This window comes from Elgaria multicarinata, chromosome 3 (genome assembly GCF_023053635.1).
Source record: "Elgaria multicarinata webbii isolate HBS135686 ecotype San Diego chromosome 3, rElgMul1.1.pri, whole genome shotgun sequence".
In the NCBI taxonomy this organism is placed as follows: Eukaryota; Metazoa; Chordata; class Lepidosauria; order Squamata; family Anguidae; genus Elgaria; species Elgaria multicarinata.
Window position 1 is genome coordinate 116,723,658 of NC_086173.1, and position 17,781 is coordinate 116,741,438.

At 44.8% G+C, this 17,781-nt stretch overlaps 1 protein-coding gene across 1 annotated transcript in view; it reads left to right on the top strand.

The window, feature by feature from the left end:
• The window catches only part of LOC134395450 (collagen alpha-1(VII) chain-like), a 38,289-nt gene extending 27,331 nt beyond the window's left edge, over window positions 1–10,958 (top strand). The window contains exons 25-34 of the mRNA XM_063121612.1: window positions 6–122; window positions 939–1,016; window positions 2,566–2,619; window positions 2,928–2,976; window positions 3,088–3,120; window positions 5,159–5,254; window positions 5,938–6,057; window positions 7,370–7,432; window positions 10,251–10,430; window positions 10,765–10,958. Coding sequence (XP_062977682.1) covers window positions 6–122; window positions 939–1,016; window positions 2,566–2,619; window positions 2,928–2,976; window positions 3,088–3,120; window positions 5,159–5,254; window positions 5,938–6,057; window positions 7,370–7,432; window positions 10,251–10,430; window positions 10,765–10,799 — 825 coding nt within the window. The 3' untranslated portion in view covers window positions 10,800–10,958. The remainder of the gene's footprint in view (window positions 1–5; window positions 123–938; window positions 1,017–2,565; window positions 2,620–2,927; window positions 2,977–3,087; window positions 3,121–5,158; window positions 5,255–5,937; window positions 6,058–7,369; window positions 7,433–10,250; window positions 10,431–10,764) is intronic.
• Window positions 10,959–17,781: the final 6,823 nt, after the last annotated feature.

Below are 17,781 nucleotides of genomic sequence, written 5' to 3' on the forward strand. Positions count from 1 at the left end.
CATAGGGCGCTCCAGGCATTATTGGTTCTCCAGGACCCAGGGGCAGTGATGGACCCACAGGGACCCCCGGGCCTCCTGGCAACGTTGGCCCAAAAGGCCCAGAAGGGATGCAGGGGCAGAAGGTAAGGACCCACCATTTGACAGCTTGTCTATTTCTATCAGTGCCTGCCGTCTTGTGCGCAGTCATCAGGGAGACGTTTTTGTCCCCTGTTGCCTCTTGAAATCACAGCAAATGCTGCTTATGAGTCCCAACAGAGAGGCAAGCAGGCAATGGACTGTAGCAGGTGGTTTTCCTTTCCCCCATTTCTGCTCTGAGCACAGGCATACGGCAGCCACTCTCAAGGCCTACTCTGACTCACCCCCTCGGCCCAGTTACCAGTAATAAAGAGAGCCTTCGGCTCTAGGCCAGGGATAGGCAACCTGTGCCCTGGAGATGTTTTGAACTATAACTCCCATAATCCCCTGCTGGCTGGGGCTGATGGGAGCTTCAGGTTCCCTACCCTTGCTGTTGGCTAAAGGCTGTCCCAGGCACTTCTTTAGCCTTGCCTTAGTGGCGTAACCCTTGAATGAAGGAGGGACAATAACAGTCTGCGTAAAGGGGAAAGGTTCCCGCCTCTAATCTGTCCTCCCCAACTCACCTCCTTCTCCGTCCTTTATTTTTCTTTTAAAGGGGGCTAGATAAACACCCCTTGAAAGAAATAAAGACTAAAATGAAATAGTTGTGATGTCACAAAATCGCCCGGTGGCTATTTCATTGGTGATGTCCACGGGCACTATCCAGTAGGTATCTGTTGTATCTGTAGAAACAACAAAGAGCCTTGTGGCACCTTAAAGACCAACAAATATATCACGGCATAAGCTTTTGTGGACCAGAGACCTCTTTCCTTGAATCTCTGCCTTGACAAGGTGGTTTCGGTGCGTTTGATTTCCCATTGCAGGGTGAAAGAGGGCCCTCAGGAGAGTCGGTTGTAGGAGCTCGAGGAATCCCAGGTGTGTCAGGAGAAAGAGGAGAGCAGGTTTGTAGACATGTCCCTAACCATCTTTGGTGTAGCTTAGCTGCCAGGATGTTTTGTTTGCCTTGGAGTGAAGTAGGGATGGGCATCAGTTCTGATTTGGCATTCAATCAGCTTTACTAGATTATTTCCCCAAACGTGCACTCCATCCTGTTGGCTCTTGTGGCGTTTGATCTATGGAGCTCCAGTGACCTCACTGTAGGAGTGAGGAAATTCCACTTGAAAGGAACCTAATGACAGCTTCTCCTAAGACTGGAACTGTGTGGGTTGTTTTTTAAGAAATGGTTTTGTTACTTTCTTGCACATCTTCTTGAGCGTCCAATTTCTACATTGGAAAAGCCATTCATAAATGCTTGGATAGCAGGTAGGTAGGTATTTGAAGATCAGGTTTTAAGCTGGTCACATTTCTACCTCCTAGCCATAAATTGGGATTAAGGGGCTCCAAGGGATGGCAGCACCAATGCAATTAATGAGGTCCCAGTGTACAAGATTCCCAGGAGTCCCTTCCGGGGGGTGGGGCGAAGGTGGAGAGGAAGGAGCCACCAGTTGAGCACACCAGAGCTGGACAGAGTCTGATGAAGAAGCACAACCCACAAAGAGTCCCGTGGCATCTTAAAGACTAATTAATGTATTGTGGCATCAGCTTGCATGGACTACAGCCCCCTTCCATAGGCGTGCGCAAGGGGTGTGCCTGAATGTCTCAAGCAATTAGCACTGAGGGGGACATTGAGTAGGGATCCAGAGGGGGATCGAGATGCAGCGGGAACAGTCCTCTGGCTGCCCTCCAGCTCCTCTGCCGCCACACCGCAGAACTGCTGCCTCCAAGAGCAGGAGCGGAGAGGAATCACTTTGCCGGGAGCCAAACTTCAAAGAGGCCAGGAGGAGCCCCCCCTACCCCGGAAGGTTAATATCACCTCGTAAGACCCTCCTCCAGCCAGTATATCCCCACAAAGCCCCACCAGCGCTGGGGCTTGAGGGACATCTCATTCCCCACCCCTCACCTGCAAGCCGAACACAGAGTAGGGCATCAGTGTCTTCATTGTTAAATAAACGAATAAAAATAATGCCTTTTATGACTGAGTATTCAATAAGTGTGTGCCTTTCAAATAAAATAAAATAAAACATAAAATTCCCTGGGTGCGCACCCTAATGAAAAATGTGCTGCCCACTCCTGTGCGCACTTCATCAGATGCAAGTTCTGTAGGGGAACTGAGAGGCGGGGGGGGGGGTTAGGAGAAAGAGGTTGGAGTGGGGGAATTGGCCTTGAGGAGGCAGTAGGTAAGAGGTAAACGTTTGGGGCAAGAGGCAGAAAGTGGTGGGGAGCAACAGGCCACGTGGCTGTCGGCCAGATGAAATTTCTCTATGGAGGCTCTTAGCCACAGCATCGTTGCCCATCCTTCCTCTGTCTCTCTGATATCTAAGTAACGTGCCGCTCATTTGCCCTTGTTGGCATCCCGTGCCTTCTTTAGGCTTGTAGCATTGCTGTCCCTGAAACTGACTGTGTATTTCTCAGCTCGAAATGCTCCTTACTGACTTTTCTGTTTTTCGACAGGGCAATCCAGGGCTCGATGGCCCCAGAGGAGAGAAAGGAGTGCCTGGCATGACGGTGAGGAGGAGGAGGAGGGAGACCCTTTTGGCATTCTGCATCAAAACCCTGGCCTGGGATGGGACTTTGCAGATATATCAGACAAAGATAGACGGTGCTGCCGTTTTCCTTCCCTTTAGCAAGAAAGCATTTCACGCTGTGCTCTTTTAGCCTTCTCTCCTGCACACCGTTCCCATTTGATTGGGCATTTTGAAGTGGAATGGTGAGATGAGGGAGGCCTTGCCATTTTCTCCCTGCGTATGTCTTGCATGGCCGAATCGCAACAGCGAGAGAGGTCTTAGCAGGCTTCGCATTGTCTTGTCCTGCAGGAAGAAGAGATCCGACTGTTCGTCAGGCAGGAGATGAGCCAGCACTGTGGTAAGGCTCCACCCGCTGCTAACCTCTCTTGTCTCTCGATCCTACTATTATTATTTTCCCCTTCCCCAACTTGCTGGGATGAATTAATTCCTTCTCCATTTCTCATTTCAGCTTGTGGAGGACAGTTCTCACCTCCTGAACGACGTGAGTGTTTTGGTTACTGTTCACTGCCTTCCTTTCTGCAGCAGCACTCGTGGTCCCAGCCGGTGGTAAAGACCAGCAACTGGCATATTATGGATACATGAATAGCGTTTGTACTACTGCATATGCAGTAGTGTCAAGAATTGTCAGGAATATCAGAATTGGTGTTGGGAGGAGGAAGGTAACAAATTCACTGAAGGCTTACCCATTCCTATTTCATAGCTAAAGCGATGGGTTCATGGGAACCAAGGCCTTGCCAGTTTGTGTCACTTCCTTAGGTTGGATCACTTACTTTTTAGTATCACTTACTTAGAATAAAAAGCCCATCCTCTCAGATGTACATTTAGAGATGATTTTGAAAATCATCTCATTCAGCCTCTCAACAACCCTGTGAAGTAGGTAGTCAAACTCGTTTTACAAATAGGGAACAGAAACTGGTTTCTGATGTCTCAAGGACAGCCTGGACTTTTGGCAGAGACCCAGGTCTGGGAACCCAGGGTCTCTCCACTGAATATCTAAAATGTGCTGGAGGGAGGACCATGGTTTGGAGGAGAGCAGTTGCAGGCAGGGCTAGCTTCAATGGTGGGCATGGTCGGGTCCATGCCAGGGGTCCACACCCGAGGGCAGGGGTCCACTGACAAAGCCCTCATGGAGTTGTTCCTCCTCTTCCACCATTGCAACCTGCTGATTCACCTTCCTCTTGCTCTGGCCCAGCAACCGTGGTGGTGGTGAGCATGAGGAGCAGAAGGTGCCACTGCAGACTTGCTCACTGGCACTCTCTGCCTGTCAAGAAAGCAAGTGGTAGCCATGATGGAGATGAGGAGCCATAGCAGCTAGTGACAGTGGGGGTGAGGGAGGGGGCCCATTGAGGGGGCCTTGCACAATGGCCCTCAAAAAAATGGAGCCAGCACTGGTACTAGGCGGGGGGAGGGGGCTTAACCAGTGCTCTGCCAAACACCTTTCCCCCCCCCCCCCACACACACACACACTCTCCAGCCATGGCAAACAAGCGTGCAGGGGGGCAGGAATACCGGGGGGATGCTTAAGCATACCTCCCTTACCTGCTGCTTTTCCCCTCCAACTCTTGCATCTCCCCACCAGCTGTAGAGGAAAGGTATTTGTCCACCCAGTCCATTCAAACTTGGAAGGAAAGTAGCAAAATGGGTGAACGTGGCCTGTATTAGTAATGGTTAGTTCTCAAAGGAGAAGTGTGGGTGGGGGAATGCATACAAGGAGCAGAAGACGACTTTTCAGAGGCAATCAGGAGCCCATAAGTGATCAAGAAGGCAAAGAGAGCCCCATTTACCCAGAAAATACCCCAGAGACGTATTGGTTGGAAGTAAAGTGTGTTTCTAAAAGCTAACTCCGGATATTAAGAAGCATCAATCTACCAGCTGTGCTTGGGGGCCTGTGGTCAGAACTGGATCGCCAAAGGTATAGGAAGGCTTAACAGGGCTTCTCCGTGTTGATGCTTACCTTTACGTTTGCGCATGAAGTCAGCCTTCATCCCAACGGCTAGTAGCCAATGCTGCCTACCTGGGAACATCAGGTGCTGTGCTTATTGGTCTCCCTGGCATCAACTTTCCATTGGTGTTTGATTAGTAGCTCCCCATGCTTTGTTGTGAAACGTCGATCCACCCAAATGAGCCAGCGTCCGAGAGCACTCTTGGTGCCCCGCCCCAGCAACATTCATATAAAAGTCACCCATGCAGACTGATCTGCTTCCCAGGAGGTCATCTGCCACTAAGGATGGGAATACCTGTCTGAAACAGAAATGGCATTGGCTTGGGATGATATAGAGAAAGGGCATTTGTCCATCACTGTCCCAATTAGTCCATTGCACAAAGCCTTATTGCGGGATGATCTCTTCCCTGTGTCATAGTTCATGCCCGATTTTTGTGGAGGAGAGCACCATGAGGGTGACTCTTGAACCCTGGCTGGTGGCCTGTCTGTGTTTATTGTCTTGAGGGTGGGGAGGAGCAGTGTGTTAGTTATTCTTATGTGCTTGTTGATGTTTGCATTGTGACCTTGCCCCTCCCAGGTCTCCTCCCCAACTATCCATCCACCCAACCGTTCCCGTCTCTTAATGCTCAAATAGTCCCTGTGCTTAAGTTGTCACACACTGAGGAAGAGGAAGGTGAGTCTTGTCTCTTGGTGTTTTCTTGTGCACAGCAACTTCTCTGTTAGCATGCATAGAATTTCTACCATCATCCTCTGTATTTCCACTTCCCATTGTATTATTATTTATTACATTTGTATACCGCCCCATAGCCGAAGCTCTCTGGGCAGTTTACATAGGATAAAAACACTTTAAAACAATATACAAAAATGTAACACCATCTGTAACTGTCAATTGTCATGAGACCCAAAATACAAGTAAATCTTTATTGGGGTGACAGGTCATCCCCCACATCAGCAACAGTAACAAGGCCTAACAAGAGAAAGACTGAAGGATGCTGAACATGCTCGAGATGAAGTGACCCAAAGGTGCTGGAAAGCTGACATTTGATCCCCCAAGATACATAAAGTTGCACATGACCCACCCACACCTACTGTGACACAAGTGGCCTGTATGGCACAGATTAGCAAGATGTTGCAGGACAATATGTACTTCTGACTTTGCAGATCAAATAACACACACAGTGTTCCACCTGCAACAGTAAAAGTGGGCCTTTAGCAGTCACATCCTGGGAATGAACGAGTAATCCTGCTCAGGCATATGACACCTATCCATTTGTTGTTGCTGTTGTTGTTCCTTCCTTGCTATCTAGTCCTCCACATTCTTGGAGCCCTTGTGAATCAGCCATTCCTGTTTTGTAGGGGGCCAGGCCCGAAAAATAGTGAACATAGATGACCCTGTGTATGAGTACTTCTACCCAGAGGAGGACTATGAAGAGGGCCTGGGAGCAGATGGGACAGAGAGCACTATGCTGAGGGATGGTGAGCAATATCAGTCTGCAAAGCTTGTTTGAAGGAATTCAGGGAGTCACGGACACACGCCAGCAACCCCTTGGGTGTGGGTAGCAACAGGCTGGGTCAACAGGGCTCCTATTCAAACCCACAGGAAATGATTAATATAATTATATTAGTTTGGAGTCTGCTTAGGAACTTGTATGAAATGACCCATTGGCTTTCTATCCAGCACTCCATAGAGAAATACATCTTTTAAGAGCACTGCCATTCACAGTGCTACATTCTTCACCATGACCACAAGTTGGCAGTCTTGGCAAAGAAGTTAAAAACGAAAAAAGAAACAGAGGCACTGCTTTTCTTATCTTAAGAAAAATGGCATTTGACGGCTGTAGACCCTGATGATCTTCCTCACGTTCTTGCCTTCTAATGAAAACCATACAGGTTGGATTCAGACTTAGTTATGCTTAGAGTAGAGCCAATGAAACCAACAGAACTGAAGTTAGCTGTGACTAACAATTTCCATTTATTTCAATGGGTTTACTATAAGCATGACTAAGCCTAGATCCAAATCAGCGTCAGTGGTGCAGCAATAAGGCAGAAGCCAGAAGTAAACAAAGAAACTTCCAAGACGTGATTGAGGATGGAAAGAACCCCCCTGAATTCTACTTTAGAACTGATAATTAACTGATTATTGCTGTCCCCAGCAGCTGAAATAAATCTTGTCCATTGTCTCTGCAGAGTTGGTAGATAGTAAATGTCACCATAAAATTGTAAATGTTAAACTAGTTACCTCTTATTCTGCATCTTGCTGCCCAGGGCTTTTAAACAGAAGAGGAGAATGTGTGAAGGATTAATGCCATGTTCTGGGAGCTCGTTGAGTTCCTCTGTCATTAAAAGTAGGCAGCCAATAGTAGGCTGTCACCAGGAAGGGACCACTTTTGTTACTCCTATCTTCCCCTTCCATGTAAGCTTCAAGGAATCTTTCTTTCTTTCTTTCTTTCTTTTTTACTGTGCAAACTGTATCCATTAAACACGGGGTCCAGTTTTGCAGCTTTTAAACTGAAAGGACATGTGGATGAAATAATGACCACACTCCACCTTTCCCTTTCCTGCCATTATGTGTATGGACAAGGTGGGGCTACAGTGTGACCCCTTCACCCACCTGCTCACCCTCCTGCCCCCGAAATAAATTCTGGGTCTTATCTGAAGCCACGTTCCATGTATAAGCCATTCTATTCCTTCTTTTCCTTGTGGGGGTGGTTGGGAGAAAGCCGCATACCCTAGACGCTTCTGCTGGGGCCATGACTTCTTAAACCAGTATTCTGCTCCCTGTTTGTAGAAGTAATGAGCCCAGGGGCAGCTCCCAAGCATGGACGGCAAAAGAGAGCTCCTTCAGAGCAAGGTAAGCAGCAGATCCGCCACCATGGCCTTTCTCTCAAAGGAACCGTTGCCTCCTTTCCTTCCATCCTCTCGGAATTCAGATCCATTCATTCCTCCTGCTTCTGAGGCTATGAATAATGAAGCAGATTATCTAGGCCAGCCTTCCTCAGCCTGGTGCCTTCCAGATTACAACTCTCGTTATCCCTTGGCCATGGGGGCTGGGGCTCATGGGTGTTGTAGTCCAAACCATCTGCAGGTCACCTGGTTGGGGAAGTCTGATCTAGGCCAAGATCAGGAACATATGCCTGTATGCACTTTGCCAGGGCTTTTCTCGTGGCCTATGCTGTTGCCATCTGGGCCAGCTGTTCCAGGGGAAATGGAGGAGGGAATTTGAGCCAGCCGAATATGGCTTTATCCCACTCTAATCCTTGAGTAGTATTCGTAGTAGCGTTGGCATTCGCAGGCGCAGCCAATTCTCTGACTACTTTTGGAAGAGGCATTCAGTCTGGTGGTGGTAGACAGGCCTGGCACTCGGAGACCATTTTCCTTGAACTTATGGATAGTAAAACAGTGGCAAGCATCCTTAGCTGCATGCCTTCAGTATTGCTCCTGGTCCCAAAAACTGTTGACTTCTGTACTCTGGATGACTAAATAATACCCTTGTGACGTGGCAAAACTTACCTTAAAAAGCTATAGATTGAAAACATGAAAGTAAAGATCTTGCATCTGTAACCGGCCATATTTTTGGGGGGAAGAATTCTATCCCCATACCTGAAACATCTCAGTTGCAAGTATCAAGAACTCAAATACAGCAGGGACAAGGCAGTAGGAATCCAGATACCATCATGGCACACCTAATGTTAATCCCCACATCATAACAAGACCTTAAAGTCCCAACACTACTTTGGGTATGAGAACTGAACACCACTTCAGAAAGAGCATATGAGCCATCCCAAGTCCCTTCCTTCCTTCCTTTCTTTCTTTCTTTCTTTCTTTCTTTCTTTCTTTCTTTCATACATTTCCATACCGCTCAATAGCTGAAGCTCTCTATGCGGTTTACAAAGATTATGTTGGCATTAGGTGGGTTTCATCAGGGACATCATTCCATAATTTGGCGTGGAGGGCACCACTAAGAAGGCCCTCTCCCTTGTTGCTGGCTTCTGAGTCTCCCTCGGAGTAGGCATCCAGAGCAGGATCTTACAGTAGATGTTGAGCATAGTGTATGGGTAGGTTCGTGACAGAAAAGGCGCTCCATCAGGAATTGTGGTCCCAAACCGTGAGACGGCCATTGGGTGATCTTGTATATCTTGCATTTATCTGGGGTTCTCATTCTGTCAGGTCCCAGTCAAGTTGGATTCTTTTGATTACCAAGATGAAACAAAGCCACTTGTGCAAAAAATATGAGTTTATTGAAAATGGATGGACAGTATATATGCAAAGGAAGTACACACCTCCCTTCAGCCAATGAAGCTTTCAGAGCTGACATGTCTATCTGAGGCCCCAAGGCAGATGAGGAAGTCATTCCCTCAGGACCAGCAAAATTTCTCTAAACTGGTTGTATTCACATTGCCCCTTAGAGCAAGACCAAAGCGCAGAGCTTGCAGATTAGATTTTATGAGTTTCTCTGCTCTCTCCAGCTCATGAGCTGATAGGCAACGCCTCTCCCCCACCCGCCCAGAACCAACAGTCCAACACACATACATTCAGAAATGGGGACTCCCTCTCGAAGGTGTTCTTAGCATCACAGCCTGGGAAACTGATTGCCTTTCCTGTGCGTGAGAGAGAGGCTCCAACATGAAGTGAGGCCCATCTCATCGTCTTAGGATGACACAATCTAGCTGGCATAAACAGCTTCAAGGTGAAGGTATGAATTGTCAGCCTGTGAAAAAGGGCTTCTTAATTAACTATGAAGTTGCCAGCTAGGCCAAACTACACAGGTCCCTGACGGCACATAAGAATGCTGATGGAGCACCTTTTCTGACACGAACCTGCCAGTACACTATGCTCAACATCTAAGATGCTCCTCTGGGTGCCTTCTCTGAGAGAGGCTCAGAAGACAGCAACCAGGGAGAGGGCCTTCTTGGTGGTGCCCTGCCCTCCAAATTATGGAATGATGTCCCTGATGAAACCCACCTAATGCCAACATAATATTTTGCTCACCAACAAACTCACTAGACCACCCAATTGCCATCTTGCTGTGCAGTTGCCTTAATACACATCAGGAAGCACTCACCATATCGTCCTATGATGGCCCAGTGATAGTTTGATCTGGGAGAAGGATTGAGCCTACAATTGTGCACTTAGAACTAATTCCCGCAATCAGTAAGCATGTTAAGTCTTACCATTTTTATATGATGAACTCCACCAAAAACCAAACTCCCTTGAGGGAAGCAATCCTCCTTTTCTCTTAAAAAGAAAAGGCTAACATGGAAAACAATACATCATTGCTGTGTCATACAAATGACCAAATTGTGATGGCTGCAGTTTAAATATAAGAAACATCCTACCACACAAAATTGTGGCATATATAAGGATGTTCAGACTTAACTCAGAAGCCATCCGGCAGCCTCTAATGCTGACAGTGCTCCGTACCAGTCTTTAGGCTTAAGTACTTGAATGAGAATATAACTTAAGTGTGACCTTCTGATACGTTAACTGCCAACCCTCTGTGTCTCCTTTCCAACCTACTCTTGCATTGTCTTACAGTGATGTCTGGGGCACTAGAGAAGATGTGAAGTGTTTTCTGTTCAGATTCTATGCTACGTGTAACATGAGAGAGGATGCTTAGGCCTTTTTAAAAAAGCTGAAGTGTAGCTCTGTTTCATCCCACCCCTTTCCAGATGAGCAATGCACCTTGCCCCTGGATGAGGGAGACTGTGACAGATACACACTACGGTGGTACTACAACCGAGGTGTAGCCGAGTGTCGTCCCTTCATCTACAGTGGCTGCAGAGGGAATCGCAACCGCTTCAACTCCAAGGAGGACTGTGAGCGCCAGTGCAAGCCACAGGCAGATTCAGGTAAAGAGATGCCGAAGGGGCACCAGGTACTTATTTCTCCTCAGGTTGGATCCGGCATCGTGACTCTGCTTGTGGAATGGACTTCTGTGTCCCCTGTCCGTCTGTCCCCCCCCTCACGCCCTCCAAGATTTGGAGGGAGTGTGTGTGTGTGTGTGTGTGTTTGTGTGTGTGCTGTTGCTGCTGCGGAGGCTGGAGAGAAGGTGTGGAGGTCCCATTCCTCAAGCAGTAGCCTCTGCTTGCAGTCTCACAATGCTGGATCTCACCCTTAACCTTTACATTTCTTACTATTGTTGTTTCCAATCATGTTTTCATCTTTATTTTTATTTTGGGACAGGTGCCAGCACATTGGATAGGAACAGAAGTGTATAAACTCTGAAGCGGGTTTCCTGTTCTGGGAGAACTGGAGAAGTGACCAAAAGAAGCAGGCCCAGCTTTTGAGGCTTCCGACCCATACCTAACCTGCACAAAGTCTTCGACCTACACACACACAGTGCAATTTGGTCTGAGGCTCACCTTGCTGCCATTTCTGCTGCCTGTGTGTGTGTGTTTATGCATGGTTATGTGTCTGTGTGCATGCGCGTATGTGTGTGTGTGTGTATGTGGGCTGCTTCAGCTGGAGCAGAGAAATGGTGCTATTCTTTACAAAAAAAAGTATTTTTGTTGCTCTTGATTTATTTTGTAAATTAAGGTGAAATTTTTATCAAATGAAAAACATATGCATAACCTCTTTTATATATAATATAAAAAAAAGAAAAGACATATTTTTAATTAGCGCTCTCTTAACTTATTTGATGCTGGCTGACTGACGACACATGGAATGTATTATGTAGCCAGACCAAACTGATTCTCTCTATAACTTGCTTTAATTCAGGCTTATAGGCCTGCGTTTTTTTCCTCTTATGGCGGACCAGCAGGAAACAAAGCTGCCTGTTTTGCCCAGACTATTCCTGGGGAGCTAAAATGCCCTTCCATTAATAAGCAGCACTGTGATTATGAAGACACAAAAGTCCAATGATTCATTGCCAAAGCTAGAGTTTTGCCACTGCTCTGAAGGGTTGATTTCAGTAACTCTCCAATGAAGACCCCCCCCATATCCTAATCCCTTGTTACCCTTTGCTGCTTGTGAAAGGAGGATTTAGGAGTACACTCATTTGCCAGGCCTGCAGATCTCTCAAGAATAACAATTTGTCACTTGAAAAGAACTAATAAGATAATTCTCACTTGTGTTTTTGTAAAGGACTTAACTGGGAGCAAGAATCTTCTACATAAGCAGCTTCTCTCCCTCCTTCCCTACCTCCCCATGCTGTTGTATGGGCTTCCAAAGCCCATACAACAGCAGTACCCCTTTCATCCTGGCAAGGCAGGCAAGCCCATACTTGCAGAATACTCTAGAAATAGCTCAGAATCTCTATGAAAAAAGAACATTTAAAAATGAGATGTAGAGCTTTATCACACCAGCGTTATACTGTGCAATCACTGCGAATTGTGCAAAGGACTCCGAAGTTTTCCAGCTTATAATCTGCTTTTATTGTGAAGTACTCCCATGCATCCTGCTTTAATTTTGCTTCAAAGGCAAAAGCCTCGCCATATTTTGCTACTAGTTTTCGAGCGTATCATCCGAGCGGCCACTGGGGCGCAGGAGCAGGATTTGAAGAAAAAATAAACAAATTCTTACATCTGCGTAAGCTTTAAAGATAAAGACATCAAAATTGGCACAGTAATAGATATTAAGGAGTGCTTTAAGCACACCAAATTTGAATCGGATTGGGTCATCTGTTGATTTTTTAATGATTTTTTTACATTTCCCTCCTTAAACCCATTTCCTGGTATGCAAAGGATCCTGGTATGCAAAGGATGAAGCTAGGAGGCGTCCATGTACCAACGGGAAGGGAGGTTCCCTTGAGCCGTTGTGACTGGCAGCCATTGATGGACCTATCCTCTGGATTTGTCTAACCCTTTATTAAATTCATCTAAACTAGTGGCCATCACTACAGCCACTGGCCATGAATTCCTTACATTATGTTGTGGGAAATGTTTCCTTTTTTTGTTCTGAACCTACTCAAATAATTTCATGGTATTTTTTTAATGGCTGGTCTTTAAACATCATTTTTCGAAACTGAATAACATCAAATGCTTTAGCCTTTCCTGATAGATAAGGCACTTCAATTCCTTGATCGTTTTTGTTCTTTTCCATACCTTTTCTTGTGCTATGGCATCCCTTTTGAGATGGGACAAGCAGAGCTGTAAACAATCCTTCAAATCTGACTGCACTATAGATTTATATAAAAGCATGTCAAAATGGGCAGTTTTATTTTCCATTTCTTTCCTAGTAATTCATAACATTGAACTTGCTTTTTTTCACCACTGCTACATGTTGAGTTGACACTTTGATTGAGCTTTTTCCCTGGGTAGTCACAGCAAGTTCAGATCCCTTGACAAGTTAAAGATTATTACCCTTTTTAGCCAACGTACACCACTTTACAATTTACTTACATTGAATCTCATTTTTTTATATATTTTGTTGAACATTTATTCAGTTTAAAGAGGTTCTTCTGGAGTTCTTCACAGTCTGCTTGGGATCTCACCTTACTGACTAATTAGATGTCATCTGCAAACTTGACTACCTCACAGCTCACCCCAGACTCCAGATCATTTATGAATGGGTTAAATAAAACCTTGTGGGACCCTCTCCTTAACTTCCCTCCATGGTGAAAACTGATCAGTCATTTCTACTTTCTGTTTCCTGTTCTTTTAACCAGTTGGTGATCCATAAGAAACCCCGTCTTTTTATCTCAGACTGCTAAGTTTATTTAGGAGTTTGGGGTGAGTAATATCGTTAAACAATTCTAAAAGGTTGGCGAGGCATCCTTCTAAAAGACTGTTGGAAGAGCAACCAGATCTTAGGAGGAAACACCTTCCTATGTAAATATTACTTCTCAAAAAAGAAATTCATTTGAAGACGTTTCACCTTAATCCTGAACAGCAAGCAATTGTCTCCAATAAATAATAGCATTTTGGGGAACACTACACAAAAATCAGAGCATGTTTATTTTGTATGAGTGGATTCTGTATGAAACACTCATTTTAATGGCCTTTTTTTTACCTGCTGAACCATTTTATGGAAATAATCAGAATGGTGCTATGCTCTTGTTACATTGCTACCACTAGAGGGCATTTTTAAAAGCTTTGCAATTATATATATTTCAACTCTGTTTTTCTGTTACCACCCTTTTTCTCCACATCTAAGCTACATACAAACATATGGCCTCTGTGTGGAAATATAAAGGCATAAATGAAAGAAGGTGTTAGTATCTGGTGCAATTACAATCATCCTTTGGTATTCCCATAGCAGGGTAAGCAGCAATTCACAGCCCATCAGACTACTCTGGAGTAGATAGGTTATGGATTGTTGTCATTGAGGTGTGTTTAATAAGCATCCTGCAATCTTAAACAATCTTCTTAATGTTAAAACATGCCTTAGTTGATCAACAGTGGTTTGAATTCATATTTAATTTCAACAGTATCTGTGACTCAAGCTCCGTGGTGCCTTACAATGATACTTAATTAGTTAAAACTAAGTTTTCTTCTTGAACACTCTTAAGGGGTCTGCGGAACAATGTTTTTGATATCACCAAACTCTAAAGCTGCTTGCTTAGCTATGGCAAGATGCCTGAATCCAGAAGGAGGTTGACCATAATCCCAGCCTTTCCCCAGTCCATGAAGAGATGCTGCACACCTTTTGTATTTCTGTGGTGTAAATGCAATTATGATCAAATGTAAAGATGTCCTCCCAAAGCCAGAGAAGCAGAACATCTCTAGTACAGCAAGCTTAATCCAAAAAGTGCGACCCTGGTGATAATTTAGGCCTAGGATCTGCAGCCTGTTTTGCACAGAGGTGTTCATTCTGAAACCTCCTGTCTGTGGACTCAGTTGCCTGGATTACATTAGTTTGAGCTATTCAGACAACACACTAAGCCACGGTTAGGCTGCTAACCCATTTGCAGCAAATGGCTACTGAGCATGTTTTAAATCATGGTTATGTAGCCACCGTGATTAGGAATGGTTCACATGACATGTGAAGTCATGAGTCACACAACACGCTAAGCCATAATGTTTAGCTCAAAATGCTTAACCACCATGGCTTAGCATGTTGTCTGAACAAGGTCTTTGTCTGTCTGGACCTGGTAATTGGATAAGAAGGCTTGGAATGGATAGTCTTGGGTCCTTTCCAAATCTGTGATTGTTTGAACAAAGGGCAAATCACTGTCATTGGTTTGGAAAATCATTTCATTTCCAAAGGGAAGAGAAAGAAAGAAATTTTAATTGTAATATTTTGGCGGCACACAATGCTAACTCAGGCACCTTTTTGTTGTAACTAATAATAAACCAGCTGTGTCATATTTAGAGTTTATTGCCTCCCTCTTGGAATAGACATGAACCTATCAATCGTTTTAACTTGAGATGGTGGGGCTTGAACCTGTGACTATTTGCATAAGTAAGCATGGCCTCTGCTATTGTGCTGCAGTCCCTATGGCCATGTTTAGCCTCTAGTAAAAGCAACAAAGAATCCCATGGCCCCTTATAGCCAAACAAATTTAATTCATAGACTGTATGAATGGATCTCGCTACTCAGTCACTCAAGTAATCAAAAAGCAGCAGTTTCATCCTGCATTGCCTTGACTGATAAACTCTTCAGGAGAAACTCAGCATGACCCTTGACTTTTGTCCATTGTGCTTGTTAAGAAAGCAAAGCACTGTGGCTAAACAACATAAGCCCTCTTGGTGTATATATGCTGCTTGCTACGATCCCTATATTATTCCCAAAATACGGAATGTAGATATAGTTGCAGAAATACAGTTGTCTCTTCTCTTTGTAAGATGCCTCTAATTATGATGTATGGTGCAAAAATCCAAACGTTGTAAACAAATAAAAGTTTGTGGTACCTCATTCAATTGTGTTCATCAGCTGTTTTGGTAGAACCTGCCACATATTTTCTCACCACACATGACATCAGATGTCATCCAAAGGTAGATCTGAAGTTTCAGGTTGCTGAGAAATGCTGGGTGGGGAAAAGAACCTCTTCTCTGTTTTCCCATCTGCAAAGCTGATGTACCCACACTGTTATTTGTCCCATTTGAAGCTGGGCATCAAATGTGGTTATCCTGTTTTGCCTTCCCTGTGAGAGAGTGATTAAGCTGCGACTTTGGGATTTGAACCCCTGGCACAAGACCAGCACTCCATCCTACATCACACTGGCCATTGTGAGTTTCACTAGCATTTGCCATTCGGCTTCAGTTGCATTGTAACACTAAGGGAATGTCTTCATGGTGCAGAGTTCCCCAAAACCCGTGGTTTCCCTTACCCGGGGTGGCATCAAGTAATCTCAATGCCAAGGAGGGAGCACGAAATTTCCCTGCTCCCTCCCTCCAGTACTGGAGCCTCCCCCACCCTCACCCTTTTCCTGGTTTCTGGTGGCCAATTGCCAATCGCCTTCCACCAGGAATGTCCCCTAGACTGGCCCTGGAGGAAGGTCGGATGGCAGAAAAGCTGTGCTGCCTCACTCCCATCTAAAAAGTTGGGGTAAGTCCCCAACTTTTTCAAAGTGTAGCTTTGCAGGGAAGCCCTGCATTGGCTGTGAATCTGTGGCTGCATCATATAAATAACGCAGCACAGATTCACAGCTACCATGGGGTTTTGGCCGCAAATAGACCCCTTCAGTTTCTGAAGCCTTAAATTTTATTCTTAGCTGTTTGCATGGGATTAGGCTTGTTTCAATTAACAAATGCCTTGGGACCTTGAGAGCTCTTAAGTAGAGTTTTAGGCATGCTAAGTTTGAATCAAATCGGTTCATCCCTTGTTTTTTAGGATTTTTTTAATTCCCCCCCCCCCCCCGGTTAAACCATTTCCCTGATACTCCACCAATGCGAAATTCCACATGTTTGCATTTGTGGAAGATCTATCTTCCTTTACTTTGATAATGCGAAGCTATGCATCTCCAGTTCATAAAATAGAGATCAAGTTCCCTTACTCAAGAGTAAATCCCATTGATTTCAAATGCATTTACATCCAAGTCATACTAAAATCTGATGCACAGTTACCTTTGAGTAAACCCCATTGAACAGAGAGAGACTTCTGAGTAAACAGAAGACCTTAAATAGTGAGTAAACAGAAGTAAGCATAGGGTTGCAAAGCACTTCTTTCCAGTTTGCTGTTTTAGACTTAAAAAAAAAAAAAAGCTGCTGAGTGACCACACTATTAAAAGTCAGTTCTATACATGTTTACTCAGAAGTAACTCACTGTTCAATGGGATTTAATCAAAGGTAAGCAGTGTTGCAGCTAGGTAATTTTGGACCCTGGATCTAATGATGGCTATGTGTATTCTTTCAGCTGTAAATCACACACAACTGAACAGTTCTCCCTCCCCTGCCCCCAATCCCTCAGTCACCATTCCGTGCTTTACAACTGCTGCTACATTCCTGATATTTTAGAAGAACAATAGAAGCAAAACTGCCAAAAGAAAAAGGAGTTTGCTTCTGCTACTCTTTTATCTCCTGCCACACTCTATGGGGTCATTTGAGGACCCCCTTGGACTGCAGGACCCTGGATATCAGCCCCAGTAGCTGCACCACTGGAGGTGAGGAATGGTAATGGGTGATATAAGAAACTCTAGTGGAATTAGTTCCAGTGTTTGACATACATATACATTATATAATCAAACAAATCCTTTGTTGGATCCGGATCCAGAACCAGTCCCTGGCCCTTCCTGATTAGATTCAGAAAGTTAAGAAAGAACATAGAACAGATCACCTTAGAAATGAGCCACAGACATTAATCAAATTGCACGTGTAATTAATCTGGTTCTCTGCCTCTGATGACTTGTCCAGATCACTATTTAAGGCATTATCCTCCAGAAATAATGTCCTTTAATTGTTTGGAAGAGCTCTGCTGGTCTATAACCGTAATAAATTTGATTGTTTGGAAGAGCAAATCTGAAGCGTCACCTTTCATCACTGGACCCTGACTCCAGCGTCTTTAGTATTTTGAGATAAGAGTTGCTAACAGCTTGGTGCAAAGTACACAGGCCATTCATGTGGAGCTGGTAAAGGACGAGCTGGTAAAAGAGGGCCTCCGTACACTAACCGAATCTCATCACGGACATTGACATGTTCTTTGAAGACTACTCAAGCTACAGTAGGTGCATCTTGCTTTGTTTTTTTATGGATTTCTTGTTTCCTCGTTTTAAGCAGGGAACAAATCAGCATTCCACAGTATACAACAGGAAATATTCATTTGACTTAATAATAAGAATAATGTGATCTACATTTAGGTGGACATAGCGCAATTAAGGAC